Source organism: Alosa pseudoharengus, unplaced genomic scaffold (assembly GCF_046254945.1).
Source record: "Alosa pseudoharengus isolate Yale_2024_CS ecotype anadromous, Long Island Sound unplaced genomic scaffold, YU_APseudo_1.1 YU_APseudo_1.1_scf_23, whole genome shotgun sequence".
Lineage (NCBI taxonomy): Eukaryota > Metazoa > Chordata > Actinopteri > Clupeiformes > Clupeidae > Alosa > Alosa pseudoharengus.
This window is the reverse complement of record NW_027468685.1, coordinates 14,340,171-14,366,020: the sequence shown is the minus strand read 5'-3', so window position 1 is coordinate 14,366,020 and position 25,850 is coordinate 14,340,171. Positions and strand designations below refer to the sequence as shown.

Sequence of the window (25,850 nt, the reverse complement as noted above, 5' to 3'; positions counted from 1 at the left end):
TTACATTGAAAGAGGAGTCGCAGGAGAAGGATTAATTAGTCAAACTGTATACTACTGTCTACACTGCACTATATCTTTTGTCATGTCTATGCACCACCTACTTTGTATATCACATTGCACTTTTCTGCTTTTTTGCACTTCTGGTTAGACACAAACTGCATTTTGCTGTCTCTGTACTTGTACTCTGCAAAATGACAATAAAGTTGAATCTAATCTAATCTAATCTAAAACTGAAGTATGACACCTTCCTTGAGTATCTCTCAAGCAACAAAGGGGCATGATATGATTGGGGATGTTCTGAAATTTATTACACTTTTACAATTGTACACTTTTATGCAAAAACAAACATGGTACAAAATAATATCCACAATGACAAAATTAAGTCACAATGAATAATATCGAACACGTTAAGAAAAAAAAAGTATACAAGTTTTTGTTTTCTTTTAAAAAAAAAAATCAAAACAGTAGAAAACAAAATGAAAATTACTATGAAACAATACAAAACAAACACCAAACAAATGGTCTGACATAAAATACAAAATGCATGCTTAGTGTCCCTGCCTTGAGTCAACTGGAACATGCACCCCTGACATACTCTCTGTACAAAGCTTTTCAGAGACCTCCCCATCACAAAGCCTGTCCTATGCCCCTCGCTCTGATCACCAAAGGATAACAAGGCATGAGTGAGCAAACCAAAGAAGACATTTCTTCTATGTAATACAAACACAAGTGATTTTTCACACTGTTTGCTGGGAACGGCCAACCCCTTACTCTTTTCAAAAAGGGGAGGGAAAAAAAAAGATAAAGAATCACTAATTCATTAAACTTTCTGCTGCATGTGTAGAGCTCTTGAGCGTTCCTTGTGCGCTCTGTTGTGTGGCCGGTCAGGACCACCATCAGGCCGAGTAGTCCTGCGGACGCAACAGGTTACATAATGAGGGCGTCTGGACAATGAGAGCGTGTAAACTCTACTCGGGACACACTGTGCCGGGCTGAACTTCAAAAGTCACTCACCGCGCGGGGCTTCTTATTCATCTTCATGTCAAACCTGAGAAAGAAACATCACAGGAAACATCGGTTTGAAAAAGTACAGTTTGAAAATGAGAGGGAAGAGGAGATGGAGAAAGATAACGAAAGAACCCAACTCAAGAAAAATCATCCACAAACACCATCAATTTCATCTTATGCATTCCAAGATGAATTGACATATTAAAGGAAACATAACCTTAAAAAAATTTAATCTAAATAAAATTAAAAAGTGGCATCAACACGTGTTTTTAACACAACAATACAAGACAAAAATAATAATTTAAAAAAGTAAAACAGGTTGCATCGCCTACAAACATGCTTAACGGAGAATGGATCTACAGTGTCGGACAGACCAGTTGATTGGTCACTAGCAATGACAAACGTAAATCTGAGGTGACAGTGAGGCAATCGGAAGGACAGAGCAAGGGGCACAGTGGGAGGAAGTGACATCACAGGAAGCATGGAGGTTAAACTGGGACTTACTCAAAGTCATAATCAAACATGGCAGAGGGACTGTAAAGGGAGCAGCAATAAGAGAGGAAGAGAGCAGAAAAGGTTAGTATCTCAGCCTGACATGGCACCGCACCAGACCCAACACCACACCACACTACAGGGGTGCCCATGTGTTTCCTACCCTAATGTGCCCTAATAACACTTTTGACTAATCTTAAATGGAAACATCAAACGTATTTTTAAAAGTGTAATTCCAGGGTAATTTGAACCCAGGGACTATTTCACTACGGGGCAATTCTGCGCAAAACTGTCACATCCATAACGGCAACACAATGCCATGGTATTTAGTTTGCGTTATGGACGTGACAGTTTTACGTGGAATTGCCCTATGACAACAAGTCGAGCACCCCCCCCCCGAGAGCTAAATTACGTTGATCGAAGGAGTGCTGAGTTTGACCGACTTTAGTGTTTATAGCCTAAAAGGCTAACAGTGCAAGTACTAAGGGCAGTGCGCCAAGCGTATCCAAACCACCATTTTTTAACCACTAATAATGCTCAAAATAGCATCACACTTCTGCAGTAGTATGAAATGGGTCCTTACACATAAAATGAAGCATCAAGAACTTAGTAAGTGTACATTTGATTAACGCAATCTAGCTCTCGAGGGGGTGTTCTACTCGTTGTCATGGTGAAAAAGACCCTGGGTTCAAATTACTCCGGAATTACACTTTAAGCAGGGCTCTGTTCTCCTATCATATCTCATATCAAGGAAATAAACCCCAGGTTTAAAAAATACCAAAGTTTCCCTTTAAAAGATATGTTTTAGAATGTACCGCTCTCAGACCTTCCGTAGTTCCGTAGGTAAAATATGATGTCAGCAGCACCAGCTACAGAGTATGAGCCAATTTTCCAGAAGGCAGAAAAATACTGATGACACTGTATAGGTCCCTAATGGAACTATTCATTTAAAGATCACTTTTAACCAATTCCTGTAAGTGACAGGACAGAGAAAAAGTAATTGATAGGCACTATAGGTGGTTTAATCATATGAAATAGCTTGATATACTCTTTCCATATATTTTTCCACAAGTGGAGGAAGTATGGCCTGCTTTTAAGAACCGCTAATGCAGTGCAACTACCTCATACTTAAATGTTGCATGACAGGAACTAAACAGCTTGTATAACCTATACCGGAATTTATGTCTTGCCAGTAACTATTTCCTACCCTCAACACTGTCAGACACATCTTAGAGCCCAGGATGTGTACACATTCAGATACTGTAAACTGACCGTGCGTTATGTACTGCAAACTGTGTGCTATGCATGTATAACACACACACTGAGGTGTGATGTTGACCAGATGAAGTGTCCTACAGCTATTTAGAATCCTGTCTTGGCATCTGAGAATACTTGAACATGTCATTCCAATCCATCCATTTAGTGTTTTTTTCCCCTTCTCGGAGGAAGAGTTGAGTTTTTTTTTTTCCTTTTCACTACAACCGAGTTTCAGTCTGAGTGCTCTCATAGCACTCACGCCATTGGTTCAATCTTAACATCTGTCTAGTTAAAGCTGACACAGAAACAACTCGTGGGAGACTGCAGGAGATGAGAAGAGAAGGTAAGGGGAACAGGCGTAACCATGGGAGACAGGGTGGTACAGGAACAGTGGACTTAGAACACTTTCATTTACGCAATAGTCTCTCTATTGTCCAACAACTTGATGTTTACGTATGCTTCCCAGTGTTGCACATGCAGCAGAACTTATAAATAGGACATGTAAGCTATTTGTTTTTGTTTGTTTTTCTACTTGTGCCATTATGTAGTTCTTTCACAGCTTTTGTCCATGCCTTAGTGGTTATGAAGCCAATCCTCTTTCAAAATCCTATGGAGGCGTCTCTATTTAGGTTTTGAAATCTCTCTGCTGCGGCGATGATGTCAGTATTGTCAGAATTATGTCAGTCCATCCTGTATAAACGTAGAGACGTACCTGTGTCTGTTCTTGTTCTTGCGCTTCTTGTGGCTCCCATGGTGACCGCCAGAGGAGGAAGAGGCGGCCTTCTGGGGCTTGAGGTCCTGGGCGGTTCCGTCGCCGTCCTCTGTGTCCTCCTGACTCGGCTCGTTCTCCTGGTTCTGGAGGTCCGGGGACGTATCGCTTTCGGTTCCGCTGCCTGGCTCACCTGGGAATCCCATAGAACAGTTTGTCTAAATGATCAACCCTTTCTTAAATTCAACTGCACAGTATATAAGCATATACACCGTTTGCATTATCATATCAGTACTACCATAGGATCAATATATATAAAATATCTGTTAACAATATGTTATTTCTGTGAAAGTTTAATGTTGAGTAAAATACGATTTACTACATTACATGCAATAGGTGCAGGACACAGCGTAGAGGTAGTCAGGTCTATTAAAAGTTGGGCAGTCTGATGCATTATGCAGAAGGAGCCCCCTAGAGGCCATTCTACACAATGACACTCAGGCTGTGTACAGATGTCACTTCTTGCTCACCTCATGCAGGTGTGCTAAGGCTGCAACTGATGATTCTTTTCATAGTGATTAATCTGTTGATTAAGTAAGGGAAAAATAAGTCCCGACAGGGCAAACTGGACCCCGACGCACAGCGGAGGGGTTCTTGTTCTGCCCTGAAGGGACTTATTTTCACAGTAATGACCGGCGTTCTATACATTATCCCGCTTATTATACGGCTACTTGCCAAAACGAAATAATAAACTCCCCACGATACCACTCAGCCTACATAACCTAGCCTATTTGTTACCGTTCATCGTGGCATTTGCTGAGAAACAAATAGTTTGCAACAACACGCTGCTGAACTTGAATCAAACATTCTTTAGAACACAGCTGATCAACCGTCTGCTTTCACGTTTGAATGAAGTTCCAGTCCTTGCGTAGTGATATGAAAGACATATCAGAAGCACAAAACCCGTTGCCATTGACAGCGGTAATTATATGTTTGCAGCGGTAATTACATGAATATATCTTACCGCTAGAACTTTGGGAAATCCCATTCAAGTCAATGGAGTGTTATACTAGCATTGTGAAGAGCCGTATAATAATGTCTAAATAAATCATTTTGTTGTTTAATTGATAATATATTGAAAGATGACGAATCTCAGTTTTTCCCCAAAACTTATGATTATGTCCAAGCGACAAATATTTAGCTTACTGTCAGAGAGAAGTAGAGCAGAGAATATTCCAGAAGTTGCAATAAGCAAATTTAGAGTTTTTTTTTCCTTTTACAAAAATTAAAGTTTACCAAAATAATTGGCCAGTAATTTAATAGTTGCAAACTAATTATTATAATTAACTGATTAATTGTTGCAGCCCTAGTAAACATACTGTACAACAACAAAAAATGATGTCAAAGACATTATTACTTACGTTTCTCATTCATATGATCTGGGATGCCCCCAAGTGCACAGACAGCCTGAGACGACAGAAATTCAATGTTTTCAACAACCAGACACAAAAAAATATGAATGAATTTCTAGTTGACATACATTTGTATGGCAAGGTAAGTAATACATAGAGTATAGAGGTGAAAGGAATTTCCGTAGTTGCTGTGAACGTTCATACCAAATTTTAAGAAAAGACAAAGCATTCTCAAGGCATTGTTGAGATATCGTGTTCACAAGAATGGGACATACAGCGGGGAAAATAAGTATTGAACACGTCAAAATTAACTTAGATAATCCACACATATTAAAAAATCCAAACATTAATGTCCATAAGTAGAGTTATGAGTAAAAAAGTGGAATGCCACAGGTAAAAAGTATTGAACACGCCTACTGAAATTTCTTAAATACTTTGTGGAAAAGCCATTATTTGTAATGAGAGCTTCAACGCATTTCCTGTATGACTAAACTAATCAGTTGCAGTATTCAGGTGTGATTTTGGCCCATTCTTTTAAACAGATAGTCTTTTAATATTGAAGATTCCAGGGGTCCCACTTGTAAATCCTGATCATTAGGTAACTTCCAAAATTGTTCAATTGGATTAAAGTCAGGGCCTTGATTTCCTTTCTCTGAAACCAATTGAGAGTTTCCTTTGCTGAATGCTTTAGATCATTGTCCTGCTGGAAGGTCTAGCGGGGTGAGCGTGCATAGAGGCCATGGCGGTGGAGTGCATTACCTATGATTTTCTCTGTAACAATTGAACCTGCTGCCTCCAAGTCTTTCTGGAGCTTTCTCCAAGTGGTCCTTGGCTCTTAGGCTACACTTCTGACTATCCTTCTGACTTCCTGGTCAGAAATCTTGTGAGGAGATCGTGTGCATGACCGATTGATGATGCAGTGATGTTCCTTCCACTTGAAGATAATGGCTCCGATACTGCTTACTGGATGATTCTTAAGTTTTGAAATGCATCTGTAACCAGTTCCACTGATATGTTTTGCAACAATAATGTTGCAAAGGTCTTGGAAGAGCTCTTTGCTTTTACCCATTATGAAATGTTTCTTGTGTGACACCTTGGTTTAGAAAACCCTTTTTATAGCTCATTAATATGTACTAATCCATCTTATATTAATTTGCACAGATATGAGGGATAATTACTCTCTAACTGTGTATAGATTCCAGCTCGTTCCTGGCCATTCCTTGCCTTTGTGCACTGCTTTTTCTTAGCGTGTTCAATACTTTTTCCCTGTGCCATTCCACTTTTTGCTCATAACTCTACTTATGGACATTAATGTTTGGATTTTTTTGTATGTGTGGATTACCTAAGTCAAACGTAATGTCTGGTGAAAATGTCATGCTAATAGCCTCACTGGAAGTATACTTACTGAAAAAAATTTTGACGTGTTCAATACTTATTTTCCCCACTGTAAATGTGATCTCGGTGACCTTAAACTTTGACCTTTCACCTCAAAAATCAAATCAGTTCATCTCAAAGTCCAAGTAAACATTCATACTAAATTTGAAGTCTGTGTCTTGAGGAGTTCTTGGGATATTATGGTCATGAGATCATGACGGACAGATGTATACAACCCAAAAACATAATGTGTCCAGCCACTGCACAGGCATTAAAAGAATATAGCGATAAAGCTCTTTAGCAGAACTAAGAAATCAAGACAGGATGAAACACCTTGATTCATCCTTTCTGCAATATTTATAAAATGAAGCAATGGACTTACAGCCACAGAGGTGACAGAGGACTTGCTGAAAAGCCTTTCGGCCTCCTTGAACTTCCTATTTCTTCTGTCAGTCTTGCTATTTGAGTTCCTACAATATAAAATAGCGTGTATGAATGCAGGAGGACACAATCCATAGATAATAAATTATATACATTTAGGGCTGTGCGATATGATCAATACTTCACGTGACAATATAGAGATCATATCATGTCCTGATAATATAACAACATACATCATGATACAGCCCATTTTCTGCAAATGAAAAAAAAAAAAATCACAGCCTATAACTAAACTCATTAACTAGCCTTTACAATGGATATTAAATAACTCTGCATATGCATAGGCTAAAACATCATAATGCAACACTATCATCAATACCGCGATATATGACGATATGGTTAAATTCTTATCATGGGGAGTTATTATCACTATATTCAATAAATAAGCGATACAATATGGCACAGAAATGCAATTCCACAATTCTTACTTTTGATTGGTGAGGTAGCGGTCCCAGCCTCTGATAATGTTCCCATACATTTGAGTGTCCTCCAGGTAGCTTCCCTCAAACGCATATATCTGCCTCTCAAGGTTTACCAAAGTTTCCTGTCAAAACAACGTTAATCATGCATTGAAATATTGTCACAGGGTTGCAAAACAACAAGTAGATTCATTTAATATCTGCTGTCTGTAAATGCCTTGTGTCATAAAAAAAGGTAGCCAGTTAATAACAATGTAACAATCTATCGTTAACACACAGCCAAGGTCTTCATGGCAGTTGTCACTGTATGGATGGCGCGCGTAACTTCAAATGGCTAACGTTAGCTTCATTAAGGTTGGTATGATAGGTTTGCTAGTTGATCTTTGCTAATGCTAGCTAGCCCTAGCCGCTGTGTAACCATATTTAAACGTTGAGTTGTTAGCTTGCTAGTGGGCCTTCTGTTCAGTTGTTTGAGCTAGCCTAAAAGCTAACTAGCTTACTACGTTGACACAGAGTCGATACGTTCAGCTAGTCTTACAAATCACGTAGGCACACGACATTATTAGGTATCGAATCTAAACAGCCTTATTAAAATCGGCCTACCGCTAGTTCTTGTTTTCTCTTCACAAGCTCTGATAATTCCCGACGTGTATCGGGAATTTGTGGCGGTGTAGCTTTCGCATGCATCGCCATGATGGATTTCGCATAAAAACAACGCGCAAACGAGTGACATCCGGGAAGCTGAGAGGGATATCTAAATGAGTAGTAGAAGCTACTACTACTGATTGCCACATGGGGGCAATGTAAAACAAATTATGTAAACTCTGCAAGTAGTTTGACAGTGAACATGTGACATTCAGTGCGTGTGCGCTACCATGGTAACATAAGTACTTTATCACTGCAACAATGTTTCAACAATCGCAGTTTTGACAAAGTTTTTTTTCAGTGAAGAGGTAAGGACATCTTTAATTCAGCAAATATTTAATATGAGTCAATATGTTAATGTTGACATTGACAACGTTTATTTACAACGTTATTTGAGCTTTTCCTACTTCTAATGGTTCGGAAAACGTTTAGACAAATCAAGGATTAGGCTATCAATGTGTCTCGTTCTATGTTAACATGCTGCTAGCAACACATTTGCAAACAGCTGTGCCCTTATCCACAGGTCTCACTTTTTCCCTCTGCTTGACATGAAACATCAACACTTGAATTTATTTCATCTTGCATGGCTATAATGAGAAAAGTACATAGAAGTTCAAGTGACTGTGAGTATATTGTTAGCATTCTCTCCATGTGTCACAGTATAAAAGAGGCTATTGACATGCTTACAATCTCTTTCTGTGTCAATACATGTACCTGTCTCATCAAGGTTATAAGCCACTTGGATGTACCTCATCAATTCCTGTGAAGTATCAAACAGTTGTCATCAGCAATGAGGAAAAGAAGGGCTTTTGTTCCAAGTCAAAGAGGTTTCTCTTGGAAGACAGTTTGGTAAACAAGTAGCCCACTTTACCCAGATAAATACATTATATGAATAACACAGTTATTAAAACCAATTTTTTTTTCTTTCTTTCATTTAAACATTATCATTCAGAATGAAAATCCTGGTCCTGGTGCATACTTATCACATACACCCGCAGAAAATAATAGCCCTTCTTTTTCCAAGAAAGGCACTGGGGGCTTTGCATCAAAGGTTGGGAAAATCATTAAAAAAAAAACCTTATGTGAAATGTAAACATTCTCGTTTTCCACTTACTGTGCAACTCTGATTGCTGGTTGTTGTATTCCATCAGGCTCACAGAGTTTCTCGAAACTTACATAGAGGTATCCCAGGACCCAATGCTTATAACCTGCAATCCAGTTTGCTGCCTAAACACACCTTTTTAAGGGGAAGCACAAGAAATTTCCGTCTGCCTATTGCAGTGAAATTGGATAGTGTGACCAAGGGAACTCCAGCTCCAAACCAATACAACGTGGGTGCATTGTGTGACATGCCTATCGCAAAGGCACAGAAATGAGAAACTAGAAGCCTTTTTTTTTTATTGCAGATGGACCATATTACATTGTTGCCAATACCGTCTCAAACATTAAATTACATTACATTTGGCTGACACTTTTTAACCAAAGCGACATCCAAACTTAGATGATTAATTACTGCCTCTAAACATTTACTTATGAACTGCAGTATATTAACTTTTATTTTTTTACAGGTGTCTTACGGTGGTGTTGACAAAAGCACAACCATATCAGCTCACTCTGTCTTCCTCTCCAAGACAACAAGAAACGTGGCCAATTTGAATGGTTTAAAAGGACCATCCCCCTGTAAGTGGTATGAGTGAAAGTGAGATCAAGCTCTTAGCAGTATTATATTCACACTTAAAGGTTCTCTTCAGTCTAACATGATGTATATAGCCATTTAACAGAAGTTTCTTGTTACATAAAAGTAATTGTTTTACTTTTTTATCTTGTTAAAGGTCACTATAATGTAAATGACACCATAACGCAGAAGGACCCAAAGGTGCCCTATTCCTGTTTTAAATCAAACATTGCCCGCAACCCACTTCCACTGAAGAGTGAAGGCCCAGGGCCTGGGGCATACAACCCTTATCAGATCCCAGAGATGGTGAAAAGGACAATCTTACCGTACGTGAAACACATTGGTGTATACTTTTTAGTAGAACAAAGTACCCACAGTTACACTTAAAATGAGTGCAGGGTGGTTGTGGTTATGATCTGTCTAACCATCAGATCACTTGTTCTGGGTAACACATTTTGTGGATCTGGATAAGATAGCAGGACCCATTCCATGCTATTGGTAAAACCATAAACAAAGAACTCACTGTAAGGTTGAATTTAAAGTTAAATGACCAGTTGTCAATGTAGCATGTGTGATATAAGGAACATAATGAAGGTTCTAGTTTGGAATTTTATGTCACCTATCTACCAGACGGAGACATTATCTCGGACTCTCAGCACCTCCTCTGAAACTCCCAGAGAACCCACCTTTGCCAGGCCCGGGGCAGTATGACATTGTCAACTATGAGGGCTCTCCCAAGCACTTCATGTCCACTGCTGCATTTGTCTCAGGGACAAGCCGATGGGTACAAAATCCTAAAGGACACGATGTACCTGGTCCAGGTATAGCATTGCTATGTCAAGTTAATTGCAGTCAAGTTAATTATCTGAATCCACAAAATAACTCTTCAATTTGAATGTGCTTTTTTGTTCCTTACAGGATTTTATGATCCAGAGATAATGTCAAAGAGGTCTTTCATATACAACCATAGAAAGACCTGGGTACCAGCGTGAGCTGGGCAAAAATTGCTGTTTAATGTGAGACAAAGAATACTCAACAGGATTTTGGAACAGGAACATACTGACTTAAATTTGCCCATGGATGACCTTTTTATGTCACAATACTGTTATGTGCATTAAAACAGCAATTTTCATCATGCCAATTTATGTATTAAATGTGAGCTGCATTGTTATGTGATGAGACGAATAGCCTGTTTTCATTTAGTGACGACTGCATTGTAATAGGTCCTGTAGCCAGAGAGTAGCCTGTCCCACACCCTCTTCATCTGATTCTAAGAGACATTCCAGAACACTCCCTCAGAGGGTGACAGCTGACAGCGTGTCCTGACAGTCAGCATCCACACAGGGAAGACAGAAGGTGGGGGCTGGGACTGTCCCTCTGCACCAACTGTTGTGGTTTGGATGGCGTTTTCAGCTAGATCAGTATTTGAACTATGCAACTAGACTGTGTTTCAAACTCAGCACAAGTGGCTTTTTTATTCATAGTATGTATGCTATCTTTTCAAAAAGGATAAATATCAGTAAAGATATGTTCTATACTGATAGTATACCAGTATTGTCAGTATTAAACCTGTATTGTTAATCATATCATATTTACATTTAAACACCCATTGCGTGATGTGTGGTTTGGCCATACATTTTTGCTCAAACTAAAACAAGACATGTCCCATCTTATGGTGTCCTGTGAAATTGCCGCACTGCTCCGTAAATCTAAAGTAAACTTTTCTATTGAGGCTGTCCAGTTCTGTGACGATGTCGGTTGGAAAATTTTCCAGGCAGCTTTAGCTCACTGCTGCAGCTGATGCCACAGCAACTGTGGCTACAGTCGCCTCCCACTCTCAAACAGCTGTGGAGACATTCAGATACACACTGCAGGAGCACATTGTATAAAGCTATTAATCCTGTCTTCTCCTGTCTTTTTTTTTCATTTTGTTCAATTATGTTGCCTCTGGAAACTATTTTAAAGAATCATCTTCTGTGACATGTCATATGGTGTAATGTTTAACTAAAAAAAAAATATATATATATAAAAAGGTTTATATAAGACATCTTGTGATACAGTTGGCTGAGCCTTTAGGACCATCCTGGAAAAGGAATAAAATGTGCCCTACATTTCTAGTTGGAGAGCTACTGGGTAGCAAGAGAGAGGAAGAGCAGGAGAGAGAGAGGCGTTTAGCAAAGCTTGAAAGATAGGCCCCATAGAAATTAGATCTGTGTTGACCTGCTACTTTTCTTGTGCGGGCATTAAATGAATGACTCATAATGTCTCTGTTTTGGGAGCAACTGTCTCCATAGTGGTAATCCAAGAGGCGTAAAGGGAAATGAAACGCCAGAGTGAGACCTCTGCTGGTTTGTGGGCATATCAGAGCGAGAGTTATTTTAGCAGTTATGAGTCAGTTACAAGGACTCAGTGCCAGTTAACATGGTACTCTGAAAACTATTTCAGCAATCAGCCAGACCGTGTGTATGTCTAGGTGTCTGTTTTTGCATCTGTATTTGATACTAATTTTGCCCAGCTGACTGATGTTTTACCAGTCTGTCTTTGGCAGTCCCCTCTTTCATGCCGTGGTGTGCTGGCGAGGCAGCATTAAGAAGAAGGACGCTGGGCGACTGAACAGGCTGGTAGGGAAAGCTGGCTCTGTTCTAAAATTTCTAAAAGTATCTATCTATCTAAGAAAGTCTCAGCCCCAGTTTACCAATCCCCACATCCTATTTCCACAATCAGCTTTGGCTTTTGTTCTAAAATGAGGAAGCAAATTATTGGGTAAATGCTTTGCTTGTATTACTTGAAGAATCCTCTTCAAGGGGTTTAAACAAAACTAAAACATACTTTTTGGCTATAATAATAATTGGTTGTGTGATATGCACCCAGGCATTTGTGAATGTTTCTTATTCCTAATTGTTGTGTAACAGCCTGTTGGAACACTTCTCCAATCTGATTATGATCCCAGTGCCTTCAGATGACTGTTATGTAAGTATACATAATATCAGTGGGGAAAAAAAGATTAGACACACACCGCATTCAGACATGGCACCTGATTACTCAGCCCCCTACACTCACAGTCCTCCTCAAATCGTTATCCATTCAACAATTATTCACTTCATGATGTCCGCCCTCTGCTCTCCAACTGTGGAGATGTAAACACACTGTTTTTGAGGAGCAATAAGTTCCCACACTATTTTGCTAAGCACAGGTCTGCTTTGTTTCTCAACACACAATGTTCAGTATTTTTATTTACTTTCCAAGAACATCTATGATCTCAACAAGAGCAGTTATTTTTTAAACCGACCATGTGGTAATTTGATGGCAGGTCTGCAGTAGGAGAAGAGGCACACTCTATGGGCAATGTTATTACATTAGTGTTTGCCTCTTGTGTTGGAGGCTGTGTTTGTCCAAATCCCAATCACTCTGTGGTGTGTCTACAATGTTTCCTGATACCCCCACAACCCTCATGATGGCAAGGTCAATCCTTCTCAAACTCTCAAGAGGACCTCATTAATGCACAGAGGCATCCCTCACAAAAATGTCTCAAGATACAGACCTACCACCTTTTCTTTCAATGGTACAATTTGTGCACATACACCTGATTTATTCAACCTGGCATATTCTCTCTGAAATTGTCTATGTGTTCAATAATACCATATGGTTTGTAGCCTTGCAAAGATAGTTTTTTTTAGTATTCCACTGGACACTCTTGATAATGAGTCATCATAATTCACCTCTGTTCTATTTGACCTTATAAACAATTTTTTGATATTACACAGTGTAAAATAATGACTAAAGCTTTGACAGTGTAGTGTCATGAAGGTAGGTTTCTGTGCCTCAGGTTAAAATGATTTGGACAAATATAGAATCAGCATCTCATGAAGTAGGTCAAAGTTTCCTTTATCTAAATAAAACTGTGATGATTTTAATGACCACATCAGTTGTGCCAATGCCTCAGCCAGTCTGCTTGTGTGTTTTTTTGTTTGTTTGAGTGTATATTTTCTCCTCGCCTATTGCAGTTAGCCTCACAAATTGCACTGACACTTTATCTATAATTCATACGGACTTGAATCTGAAGGATTAAGGTGGGATGAGTGAATCAGGCCAAGCTAACCTATATTTACACAATTCCCGTTAAAAATGGATATATGTTGGTTTTCTCTCTTGAATCTTTTGGGAACAATCATGGCACACTCTTTCTATGACTGCATTGTTATCTTACATTGTGGTATCCTTATAGGCTTCGAGAGCCTAGTATAGCTGCAGATATTTTAGGCCCTAGTCTGAGATTTCTTGTTGATAAGCTAGGGTACTAGACTACAAATAATGAATTATCATTTAACCTGTCACATTTGCATACACTTCAATGTCAAAGACACCCATTAATCATCATAACAGAATAGCCTAAACGAAACACAAAATAATAAATTCAATCATTTTCACAACATTTCATTTTACATAATGCCTAACCACATTTCGAGGTTGGTATAACTCTCATCCCTGACTAAATAACGGTTCAAGAAATGTCACACTCCAGCGTCCCAGCCCGCGCATCTAACATTCATTATGAGGCATTCATGCAGACTTTCTACGACCGTCCACCTCCCCGCCAACCGTACGCTCGCTCTGAAGTGAAGAGGACGCACCGTGCCAGCCAGAGGGGAATCAGATTTTTCGGCTATGCCCATATTTTAGCTGGCATGTCTGTGTCAAGTGCCATGCCGAGTCAACAAATGTGCCAGTATACATCACCCTCCTATCAACACATATTTTGGCCGGAGTTACAGTAGACAGAGCAGACGTCAGCGATCTTCATGACACTGGTTCAAAAAGTATATCCCTGCCATATGGTACAGTCCATCGGAGAGTCAAAGACCATCCCGCATAGGCATTCTTCAAGCAGTCTTGCTGCTATGGGCTTGTCCGTGGACGTGGCCCCTCACTTCAGTTTTTCCTTTTGAAATAGGTTCTGAACTGCACATTTTGTAAAGTAGGATAACTGTCGACGACGGGTGTCTTAACTCCAGAACTAGTAATTTATTGAGACTGCAGTTCTTCTAAAGGAAACTTATTTTATGTTGACGTTTGCAGTCATTAGGTTACCTCTGAGATACTGGGTGTGTTGAAGTGAGTAATCTTGGGAGTTCCTTCTCTTCTCCTCTGTTTAAGTTTAGTGAAGGAATGACTAAATCTGTAAAAGGACACCGAGGCGTCTGAATGGAGAAAATGGAGAACAAAGATCTCGAGATAAATTTCGAAGAAAAACTAACACTGTCAGACAAAGGTAGGTCATATCGAACAGAACAATATATGACATTCAAACGTGCTTTCTTAATAGGGGATGTCATATGGAACTATTTTTGAAATAGTCATGAAACAGAGTAAATCATTACGAGCTATGATTCACACCATGGGAGCCTGTTCGATGGTGTATTATGGATGTCATCTCGTTGGAAAACATGCTGTGGTTTGCAGCTTGAAGTTCAATCAAAACGTGACCAAACAAGGTTTTATTATGTGTTACACTGTTGTCATATTGCGTGGGTTACATGTAGGCTACACATTTTGTCAAACACTTAACACATGAAGTCAATGTCATCAATGTCCTTTTCATTTTTGATTAGTGCCGAGGAAGCTTGCCGGTGTTTGAGGAAAATTACGCGCAATGTCGGTCTGATGCGCATTTGTCGTGGAATATTAATTTGGCTCATAATGATGCTTTTGGATGTGTCAGAGAAGTAGGCTAGTGCATGTACCAGATGTGGGATGTGGGCGTTTTCCGTCGTGACACCTTGATTTTACAGCCCCCACCCCCACCTTTCGACCTTTTCTTCGCTGCCTAGATATCATAACGACCACGAGCGGCTAAAACGCCAGTTCTATGGAATGCTAATGCACTCCAGCGGTATAGAGCAGTTCACGCCAAACGATGTGCGTGGGGATTTTGCGATACACGCCTGTAAGTCAGTGAAGTTTACTTCTTTCCATCACATTACGCCAGCACTAGTCTTTGCTTAGCGCCCCCACGTTGATGTATTTTTGATGTTTTCCTCCAGATGTTTTTCCTCTTGCCATAGACCAGCACTCACTCACTAGGCAGCCAAAATAGTACCAGCAGTCATAGCGACAATGCAGATTGCTCCAAGTTGCAGTTGATTTGGTTATCAAGAAGATCTGCAATGAAACAGCTTACTGAACGTTACAGTAAACATTCGTGTGCACAATTTGGATCTTCGAAATGGACATCCTGTGCATATTTTCTGTGATTTGTTTGCATGTTTCAAGCTCAGAAAGGAATCCAATCACATCTAGCATACCGTAAATGTGTTGGAAGACTGAAAAATGATCATGCATCGTCCCTGAGAAGACTTTTGCCAGTATTGTTTGTTAGAAGCATTTTTATTTCTATGAACAAAAACTTACTTATTGAATCATTGACAGCCAAGTCATTCATAACTGAAACACGACAGAATATGATTGTGGTTCTTCTAATAGTAAATGAATATCATTATTCCCCAGATCTCACTGAGAGATAACTGTAGGGCACGGATCTGGTGTTTGTTTATGCTGTAGGGTGCCAAGCTCCACCGCCATGCCAGAAATGTGCAGAGAAGAAACATCACTTCACAGTGACCTAGTTTTTAGGCATCAAGTGTATCATTTGGTGGGAAGTCTTGTGGGTTATTCAAGGTGTAACACTACCTGACTGCATTTACTGCTTGAAAGGCTTTGAAAAGGTGGTTTCGGCACATAGAAATGTCATTATGGGCAATAGCATATAATCAAATACCTTTAACCTAAAGGATGTTTCAACAATGCAGTATAGTTTTCATAACTCTATTGTACAATTTCAAATAAGTATCCCCTTTGGGAATCAGTAATATAGTAATATAACATAAATACATTATGAATCATTGGTAGTATAGGCGATGGATAACATATAACTGATATAACGCCTGAAGCCTATATCACCTCAAACACAGTGAGCAGTTACAGTATCGTATGGGCTTTAAATGGTGAAACTCAAGTGTAGGTGATGCTTTTGTGGTCTGTATCAGTATCAGTGTGGCAGAGGCAGAACCATTGTTTAAAGGGAAAACAGAAGACCTACATTCCTTTCCCATTGCTCAACACAGAGAGAGAGAAGTCCCCCTGAGCAGCCATTCCTCCCACCTCTGGTGCAGCCAACCCTGTTTACCCATCTGGGGGAGATACAGAACGTCATCTAGTTACATTCTGCTAGAAATGTGCTAGATAGGATAATTGGGAATTTATAGGCAATCTTGGTCTGCTGCTAATTCCTAAAGTTCATCTGCATTGCCCTTTGACCTACTGACTGGGTAATTTGTTAAGAGGAAATGTTTATGTCCAAGACCCTGACTTCCTATTGATGCTTGAGGATTCACAGCAGAGACGGACAAGCCCTAGAGTCTTCTCTTGGACAACATTAGATGCTTTGTTGCCAGAGTTGTGGGCTGGAAGAAAAATCCCCAACACAGGCCAAGATCTGACATGTTCAAAGAGATGTTGTTTAGTCTCTCTTTAGAAGGCAAGGTTTTGGTCACCCTGTTCAAATACAGCTTTCCGCTTTATCTCTCATAAGTACCTTATGTTTAAGATTGCATGTAGCTGCACATGAGGAATTAAGGAAATCCAAAAGATCCAAGTTTTATTTTTAAGTGTTGTTAATATAAATATAAGCTGTGGTTAGAGGCTTTTAAATGTCTTTTAAACCAGATGTTTAAACCACAGTCATAGCTTTTCTGTTTCAAGTGGTTGTGAGATGAAAATGATAACGTTCCCAGGTGCTCTTCAGTTCTTGGTTCAGTATTCCTGGCTGCAATTCAACATCATGTGAAAAGGGAAACAAAGGATCCTTAGCCTCCTCCTGATGCAATCTGCCTCAAAAATGCTTTTGTCAGACCTTCTATGCTTCCTGGAGAGTTCTATAAGCAACATTAGCCGTTCTTATTCATTTTGACCAGACTTACACACCTTAAGATTCGCTTTTGGTGCTTCCAATATTCTAGTTAAGTTTTCAACATGCATATTAGTATATATTATCCTTTCCAACATGGCTTCAATTCCTCCAAGCACTGTAAAAGTAACACAGTGGCGTGCAGCAAACAAAGGAAGGAAAGCCGGACATGCATGTGGTCAGACACACTAACATCCTCTCCACATTAATGGACCTCTCAATCAGTCCTGTACGGGCTTTGTGTGTTTTGTATGTATGAGCTGTGTGCTTTTAGAGAGCTGTGGGTGTGTGTCTGTCTGTGTCTGTGTGTGTTTTGTGTGTGACTTCCCACAAGTGGTAGAGACTGCGCTTTGTTTATGTATGAAACCATGTTCTCTGACTGTTTGATTTGAGCTGAGGCTCAGTCCCCTGTTTGAACCATGTCTAGACTGTTACTGCGAATGATGATGTTGGGTCCTTTGCATTAGATTTGCATTAGAAACTGGCCTCATCTGCCTATCTGCTGAACAGAACAGAGGGAGAGACAGGGTTAGACTGGAGAGGCTGTGAGGGTTTTCCTGTGGCGGTGTGACAGAACCCAGGCAGGGTGTGGAGAGTGAGTAATGACTTATCTGTGTAAGGGAGGACCGGGGGTCTTTCTTCTTCTGTGTGTGTGTGTGTATGCGTATGTGTGTTTGTGTGGGTGTGTGTGTGTGAGAGTCTGAAGGACAGGAAGAGGTGGAGACAGAGGAATAGAAGGAGGGGGGGGACTGATGCTCCTATCCCCTCCTCTGTTCCACCTCAGTCAGAACAGCGTATAGCGTCACTTCACACCGGATGAGATGATGTAAATCACAAATTAGATTCAATTAGATTAGATTAGATCAACTTTATTGTCATTGTCCAGAGTACAAGTACAAAGACAACGAAATGCAGTTTGCGTCTAACCAAAAGTGCAGAAAAGCAGAAAAGTGCAATGTGATATACAAAGTATCTAGGTGGTGCATAGACATGATAAGATATATAGTGCAGTGTAGACAGTAGTATACAGTTGGTTTACAGAAGGTGGTTTACAGATATATATATTAAATATAAATATGCAGTGCAGTGCAGTTACCTTATAAGACCAGACACACACACACACACACACACACACACACACACACACACACACACACACACACACACACACACACACACACACACACACACACACACACAGGGGAAGAGGAGGAAGTGGTATGTATGACTGAGTTATAGTGGACTGCACAGATCAGGCTGAATGCATTGTGTCGCATTGTGCAAACGTCCAGCATGCGTTATGTTCAGCCAGATCTCCGCAGCGCTGCATGAAGTCGTACGAGCCTAATCACAGGGGTTTGTTTAGTGGACAAGGACCAGCTGTGCCCACTGTACTGTACTGCCCGCATCCCCTGTGTGCCTGATCCATAGACGTCATTTTGCTATGAGGTATTTTAAGCCACATAAGGATGCCCAGAATACCTCCCTCAGGTGGTAAAACAGCTGTGCTCAACTGTTTATGCTTTAGCCTGGTGCTGCCATCTCATGAATTGCACAGTTTTCACAATGGTTTATGTGGAGTATGTAGAGACTGCCCTGGACTTGGCTTGACTGACCTGGGCGGGTTAGTCACGTAAGAATTGGGTGTAGTCCAGATTGGAATTCAGAGCCATTGAATCAGCCATTATCCAGTTAGAATTGACACTGCTGTTCTACACTGCCAGTTTGTGAAACACTATGTTTCTTTGTGATTCCTTTTCACCAAATGAGATTCTTGACTAGATGATTGGCGCACCAGAAAAACAGACTCCACACAAATTGAGGGCTAGAAGACTACAGTATATCCCCATGTGTATCTCAACTCAGAGTGTACTAAGTCTGAAAGGAGCAGGTGTACAACGCTTCTGCATCTGTGTCTTAGTGGACTGTCAGGGCCAGCTAGGCCACCTGTACAGGTCTAACTATTTTCAAACAGAGGCAGAAATCTGGGATTTTTTAACGTTGTTTATTCTGTGCAGTCTAATATTGGGTAATCAGTGCAGTGCACACCGTGGTGTTAGTTAACGAGGACACTAAGAATGCTGCCTTCCACCCCTCTATCAGAGCACCATCTCTGTAACATATGGGGGCAGCGTAGTCACGTTATATAACAACATCTACTGTTCCCGAATTGTCTTTGTTTTTCTTAAACATGAAAATAATTGGGCTTCCAGGACATTTGTGGGTAATCATGTGTTTTGTGTGATCAGTTGGTCTGGGGGTAAAGAGGTCATGGATTAAACAAGAGCAAAGGATTGAGCAAAATTCTACAATACACTTCATTGTCCTGTGCTCCACTTAAAAATTTTAATCACCACTCGCGTGAATATTTATGCAGATTCATGGCTAATTGCGCATGTCATTAGTAACTAAATTATCATGCCTTAGGATGTAAGCAAATTCATGCCCTTGGAGTTAATACAGTGATAGTGTGAAAAATGTCTCTAGGAGATAACCTATATTTCACCAACATCAAAGCCTTTCTTTTTTTTAACCCGGTTGAGTTGAGTTTTTGCACAGAAATGTGTATCATGTGAATAAACGTCACAACAGATTGTGCTGTTGGCTTGGCCAAAGCTTGTTTTTAAACTGGTCCTGTGTTGTTGAGTTTTGAGGCTTTCTGACCGAACGCCAGATTCAACATGTTTAAATGCCTTGTGCTTGTGATGAATAGGCTTTTTCTTTTTCTTTTTCTTTTTTTATTCTTCAGCCACTGAGAGTGTTTCATACTCAACCGCTTATGAGAGTTATTTTGCATGCCATCAGTCAGCCTCCTCGGCCAAATGCAGGGGCAGGAATTCATTTGTCATCTTAGTCATTCCTCTTACATGTAGTGTATGAAATGATACATAAATATAAATTGACGTCACATACTTGAGGAATACTAACATTTCTTGAAAATTATTGGCTGAGTCATGCCTCTGGCTACTCAGAGAGGTTTTGTTTTGAGCCTGGACATACAGTATATAGGTTATCTGTCTGGGTTCTCTATAGGTTGTGTGTTCAGCTGTGTGTGTAGGTTGTAACATATAGCATGTTCAGCTGTATAGTGTATATCAGGTTTGGCTATGTGGTGTGTATTGTGCTTTGCTATGTGGTGTGTAGTGTAGTGTGTATTGTGCTTTGCTATGTGGTGTGTGTGTATTGCGTATTGTGCTTTGCTATATGGTGTGTGTAGTGTGTATTGTGCTTTGCTATATGGTGTGTGTAGTGTGTATTGTGCTTTGCTATATGGTGTGTGTATTGCGTATTGTGCTTTGCTATATGGTGTGTGTAGTGTGTATTGTGGAATGAAGAACTGTTCTCATGGCTCTGGAGTCTCCCAGCACCATATTTCATTTGTATGCACTAAAGCCTTGCGAGCAGCTGTACCCCTGCTGTGGCTTTGAAGTGTGTGTATGTGCAGGAGTGTGTGTGCAGGAGTGTGTGTGTGTGTGTGTGTGTGTGTGTGTGTGTGTGTGTGTGTGTGTGTGTGTGTGTGTGTGTGTGTGTGTGGACTGGAGGACAAATGTGTGCCGTGTATATGTCTGTATGGGTGGGTGCATGTGTGGATTTATTTATGTTTATGTGCAAGAGGTATGTGTGTGTGTGTGTGTGTGTGTAGATACAATACATGCTTATAATGTGTGTGTGTTTCCATATGCTTGTCTATGTCTATGTGGACTATATACTCTCTCTGAGTGTGTTCCTTAGCACACTGTTCCTCTGTGACACACACACACACACACACACACACACAGCCGACCAAGGCCCTGCCACCATCACCATCACCATTCAGCACTGTCACAGGACCCAGGTGCTAATATTAGCACTGTAGCCGAGGAGCTAAAGATCAGGACAGCACAGGAGGCATGTCCGACAGGCCTGGCCTTCAAACCACCCGGACAACCTAGAACCACACACACACAAAGAAATAAACACACACACGCATAAACACAAACACACACAAACCAGCCCGCAAACCACTTCCAACTTCCAACCACATACACAAATGCGAAGTGCATAACAACACACACACACACGCATAGTCACTGACACACACACATACACACACACACACACATTGGATTACCCCCCACTGCATGGACTCTGTGACACATACCCCCTGTGCCCCATTCCCAAGGGGAAACTGGCTTTGGCCCACATTACATTACAAATCACCAACATGGCCATTACTGACCAAGGGAGAGTCCCACATTTGTCTCGGATCATTTCATACTTTGGATCGCAGCCACCCACGCACACACACACACACACACACACACACACACAGATGGAAGTGTCCTTTCCTGTCCTAACGACTGTCCTCCGTATGCCAAACCAGGACACACTGTAACCAAGAGGCAGAGTCTGTATCTGAAACAAATGTTGTCATGCCATTCGACAACAAATGAGTCATTTATCCACAATCTTTCTGTTATCAGTGATTTCCAGTGACTATCAGAGGTATCCATCCACCCCGTTACTTCAGCAGAGGGTTGTGAAACCTGCTGTGCTACTCATTGGAGCCCCAGACCCTCTGTGAGGCACATGGAATGTGTTCAGATGTGAGATGACGACATCCGATTGCTCGAGACTCACAGGGGCTTGAGTCATGGAGGAGCCTGTGTTTCTGAGGCTGCGCCGTTTCCTGTCACGTCTCCAAGGCAACGTAATGGAGAAAAGGTCGCCGCCCGTCCTCGCTCCAGGAAAATACTTGCGATTGGTGTCATGTGACCTGACTTCCCAGTGAGAATGGGAGAGAGAGAGGAGTAGAGAGTGTGTGTGTGCTTTGGCAGAATTCCTCAGGCAGGAAGTTTGAGCGCTCTTTTGACCTCCACTTCCTGGTGTGGAAGGAAGAAGCTCTGACCTGATCCCCTCTCATTCATCCACTTATGAATCATTGCACTTGTATCATGTGTATAGGGATTTTTTTATTTTTTTTATTTTGTTACTTCCGCTTTGTAGTTCTGACAGCCTCTCACCAACTACACTGAGCTCGGATTAATTGATTTAGACTTCAGTCTCTGAGTTTTCCCTACGTGAGGTTAAAGTGCAAACACACACTCACAGTCCAAATCAATTTTTAAAATACTTTAAGGAGACTTTTGTTGCACCTCACGCCAACACACAGCGTGGCAACGTGTAACAGCTGACCAAAAGTGTTAATGATGCATTAACCCACTGCGGTAATCAGTTAGAATTGAGTAATAATTGAGTAATAATTGAGTAAGAAGGCAGAAAATAATTAGCAGGGTTCATATTGAATGATCATTAGTATTCCAAATGAAGACCTGTAGTGAAATTCAGTATTGTCCTTTTACTGGACACGACAAATGAGACAGCATTACAAATTGACTTCACTTTTTAATACACTCCAAAGTGAATTTGGAGTGTTGTCCTATTTGTTAGTATTCATCTTGTTGAGGATTTACCACCCATCTCTCAAGCTATCATGAGGAGTTGAGCGTGTTGTACTGTTATTTTTTATGACATTCCTCAGAGCCTTGTGTGTCTGTGTCAGCCACCAGTTGTGTCAGAAACCTGTGAGCGAACCATCCCATGATAATAGCAGGACTGGCACAGTAACCTGCTTCAGCTCCTGCTCTCTGTTTTTTTTGAAGGATCCCTTCCCTTGTCCTGCACACACACACACACACACACACACACACACACACACACACACACACACACACACACACACACACACACACACAGACACACACACAGACACACACACACACACACACACACACACACACAGCGCTGCCAAGAAGGTCACTCCAGCGCAGTCATGCTCCACTTACAGTATGCCAACAGCTAGATAAGGTGAGAGCCGGAGAGGTCATCTACTTTCTGCTGCGCAGGCAAAGAGGGGGATGGTGGTCTACACAGAGAGATGGAGGCCTAGAGAGGCCAGTTGGAGTTATCTGAGGATTGCCAGAAAAACAATGATCATGTTTTTTTTTGTTTTTTTTAAATGGGCTTCATCCTGCTTGAACCCTGTAGTATCCTGTACATTAGATAGGTGGTATGTTGTGGGCTGTGGTCACATTACATGACAGTATTTAGGTCTGTTAGTATGACTGCTTGGTTTTGCAGTAATGGAAGACAATTCAATGCAAATTTAAGTCATATTCTCAATGTAAACAGAATGGTATGTGGCCTTTGTGATGTATGTAAATAACTATTTGAATTTCAGATACATTCTAAAGATACAGTTATGTGTGGCAACGTTTTATCCTAGAGGTGACTTAGCAAGTCAGTGATAAAATGAGTTACACTCTCACACCACACAGTTGTGTGGCAGTAGGCCAGTAGAATGGATATGATATACAGTTACTATTTGTATAGATTGCCTGGGGGTGAAAATAGGGCAGGGCTACTGTGGTCGAGGCTATTCAGCTCTGCAGGAGAGCATGGGGATGTTTGATATGCTACCTATGTTAATAAACATACATCATCATACACACACACACACACACACACAGACACACACACACACATAAACAAAACCTTGTAACCCCACACAGTATATTCTTGCACAACAAACAAGCTTGTTCACACTATTTTTGTTGCATATCTATTCTGTTCACATGTTGTTTTGTGAAATGTGTGAAAACTAACACAAATAAACCGTGAACGTCATTTCTACATGATGCTTAACTCACAAATTAAACACTCTCTAGCACACACACACACACACACACACACACACTAACAAACAGACAATTATCCAAAAGGTAGTTGCCACATGTTTTGCAGAGAAGGAAGATCGGGTGCTGCTGATACTGCAGTTTTCTGTGCCTCAAGGGTGTGTTCGTCATGAACATTTTGTTCTCCTTTACTGTAAAATATGGGGCTGTGGCGGCATTCACACTCACACAGCCTCAGATACACCGTCCTTAGGCTGTGACAAGACCTGCCACAGTAAAGAAGACACTGCTGTTTATACCAAAACAATACAGAGTCCAGCTTGACCAACGTCTTAGGAATGTGTTACAGGACATAGTTTTCCTCTGGCGAGTGAGTGCATGTATTTTGACAGACGTCTGACATACAGGCATCTTCGAAATGTCTTACAGCAGAGATTTTTGTAGTGTGCCTAACTGTAGCTTTCTTTGTTAGGCTTAGTATGTCAAGCATGGAGTGGATCGCCAGTGGGTTTTATGTCTTTTTTATTTGTTTTTTGTATGGGGTTTTTGTATGTTTTTTCCATTCACTGTTGTGGCAACTGTTTATGTTTTGGAGAAGGTGACGTTAAGTATAAGTATTTAAGTATATATACTCTTTTGATCCCGTGAGGGAAATTTGGTCTCTGCATTTAACCCAATCCGTGAATTAGTGAAACACACACAACACACAGTGAGGTGAAGCACACACTAATCCCGGCGCAGTGAGCTGCCTGCTACAACAGCGGCGCTCGGGGAGCAGTGAGGGTTAGGTGCCTTGCTCAAGGGCACTTCAGCCGTGGCCTACTGGTCAGGGTTCGAACTGGCAACCCTCCGGTTACAGGTCCGAAGTGCTAACCAGTAGGCCACGGCTGCCCCAATTGTTAATGCTCACTCTCAGTAGAGCCAGCCTTCCTGGAAGTTATTAGCCACACACACATAAGTTGTTATAGTGGTGCATAAGTTGTTGATAGTGGTGCAGGGTGGCTTCTGGATATTGTAGCAACTATCACTGGCTTTTGGGAGAGGAAAAAATTGATTGCCTGATCTGGCGGTTTAGTGTTGGGAATATACTAGTAGTATAAGAGTAGCTAGCGGGAATACTAGGAATGTACCTGGAAATTTGAATTGAGTTGCCAGGCCATGAACCCACTTTCAGGAGTTTCTAGGAATGTAGAGGTTTCACTTAAAGATTTGAGTAATCAATAATCCCAGAGAGATGTATTTACCATCTCCACATCCTAAGCAATGGGGACACTGCAGACTCAATACAAAACATGCCAAGCACTCAGTAGATATATCTTCTTTGTCATACCATCAGGACAAAGGAAGTGGCATCTTATGCGTTTTGTCCTTGACCTTGTCTACCCTTGACCTCTCCATGGCGCGTTTCAGTTGGTCCACAGGAAGGAACTCTTTCATGCATGCCACATGGCACAGGTGGCACTATTCTAATTGGCTCTGTGCCCATTGCATGCCCATGGCGTGCCCTTCACATGTGCTATAAGGCCCTGCCTGTTTCTGCCTGTCTGTCCTTATCTGTCTCTCTGCAGGGCAGAGTTACTGGACAGGTGCCTACACTGGCCTGATTGTGGTCTGGTGCTTTTGGCTTTCTTTGCATGATATCATATAACACTTATGATATCATATCACATTTATCCTTACTGCATTTCATCTTTTCAGTATATTTACTTATTTTAATGAGAAGGTTTTGGTCCCAGACAAAGATTTAGACTTGTTATCATCTACAAATAGACCCCTAGGTT

At 40.9% G+C, this 25,850-nt stretch overlaps 3 protein-coding genes across 4 annotated transcripts in view; 2 read left to right on the top strand and 1 right to left on the bottom strand.

Moving 5' to 3' along the window:
• Positions 1-283: 283 nt before the first annotated feature.
• On the bottom strand, positions 284-7,822 carry meaf6 (MYST/Esa1-associated factor 6). Its single transcript, XM_076301699.1, has 7 exons — positions 7,716-7,822; positions 7,122-7,237; positions 6,635-6,722; positions 4,888-4,933; positions 3,470-3,659; positions 1,015-1,048; positions 284-911 (listed from the first exon to the last, which is right to left on the bottom strand). Exons 1-7 carry the CDS (start codon positions 7,803-7,805, stop codon positions 897-899), a joined length of 579 nt encoding a protein of 192 aa, XP_076157814.1. The 5' UTR covers positions 7,806-7,822; the 3' UTR covers positions 284-896.
• Positions 7,823-8,465: 643 nt separating this feature from the next.
• stpg1 (sperm-tail PG-rich repeat containing 1) lies at positions 8,466-10,424 on the top strand. The gene is made up of 7 exons (XM_076301852.1): positions 8,466-8,606; positions 8,710-8,808; positions 8,909-9,088; positions 9,326-9,437; positions 9,590-9,758; positions 10,063-10,253; positions 10,351-10,424. Exons 1-7 carry the CDS (start codon positions 8,466-8,468, stop codon positions 10,422-10,424), a joined length of 966 nt encoding a protein of 321 aa, XP_076157967.1.
• A 3,913-nt stretch (positions 10,425-14,337) lies between these two features.
• Positions 14,338-25,850, top strand: part of LOC143140658 (uncharacterized) — a 42,510-nt gene continuing 30,997 nt past the window's right edge. For both annotated transcript variants that reach the window (XM_076301698.1, XM_076301697.1), the window contains exon 1: positions 14,338-14,701. In XM_076301698.1, coding sequence (XP_076157813.1) covers positions 14,635-14,701 — 67 coding nt within the window. In that variant the 5' untranslated portion in view covers positions 14,338-14,634. The remainder of the gene's footprint in view (positions 14,702-25,850) is intronic.

Bases quoted from the DNA above. Each gene is read 5' to 3' on its own strand.
- meaf6 (XM_076301699.1), bottom strand. From the start codon at position 7,805: ATGGCGATGCATGCGAAAGCTACACCGCCACAAATTCCCGATACACGT. The intron at 7,238-7,715 runs GTAGGCCGATTT...TTGTTTTGACAG, and splicing joins AGAGAAAACAAGAACTAGCG to GAAACTTTGGTAAACCTTGA. The intron at 1,049-3,469 runs GTACGTCTCTAC...TTTCTTTCTCAG, and splicing joins AAGAACAAGAACAGACACAG to GTTTGACATGAAGATGAATA.
- stpg1 (XM_076301852.1), top strand. From the start codon at position 8,466: ATGTACCTGTCTCATCAAGGTTATAAGCCACTTGGATGTACCTCATCA. The intron at 8,607-8,709 runs GTAAACAAGTAG...ATTATCATTCAG, and splicing joins TTCTCTTGGAAGACAGTTTG to AATGAAAATCCTGGTCCTGG. The intron at 8,809-8,908 runs GTTGGGAAAATC...GTATTCCATCAG, and splicing joins CTGGGGGCTTTGCATCAAAG to GCTCACAGAGTTTCTCGAAA.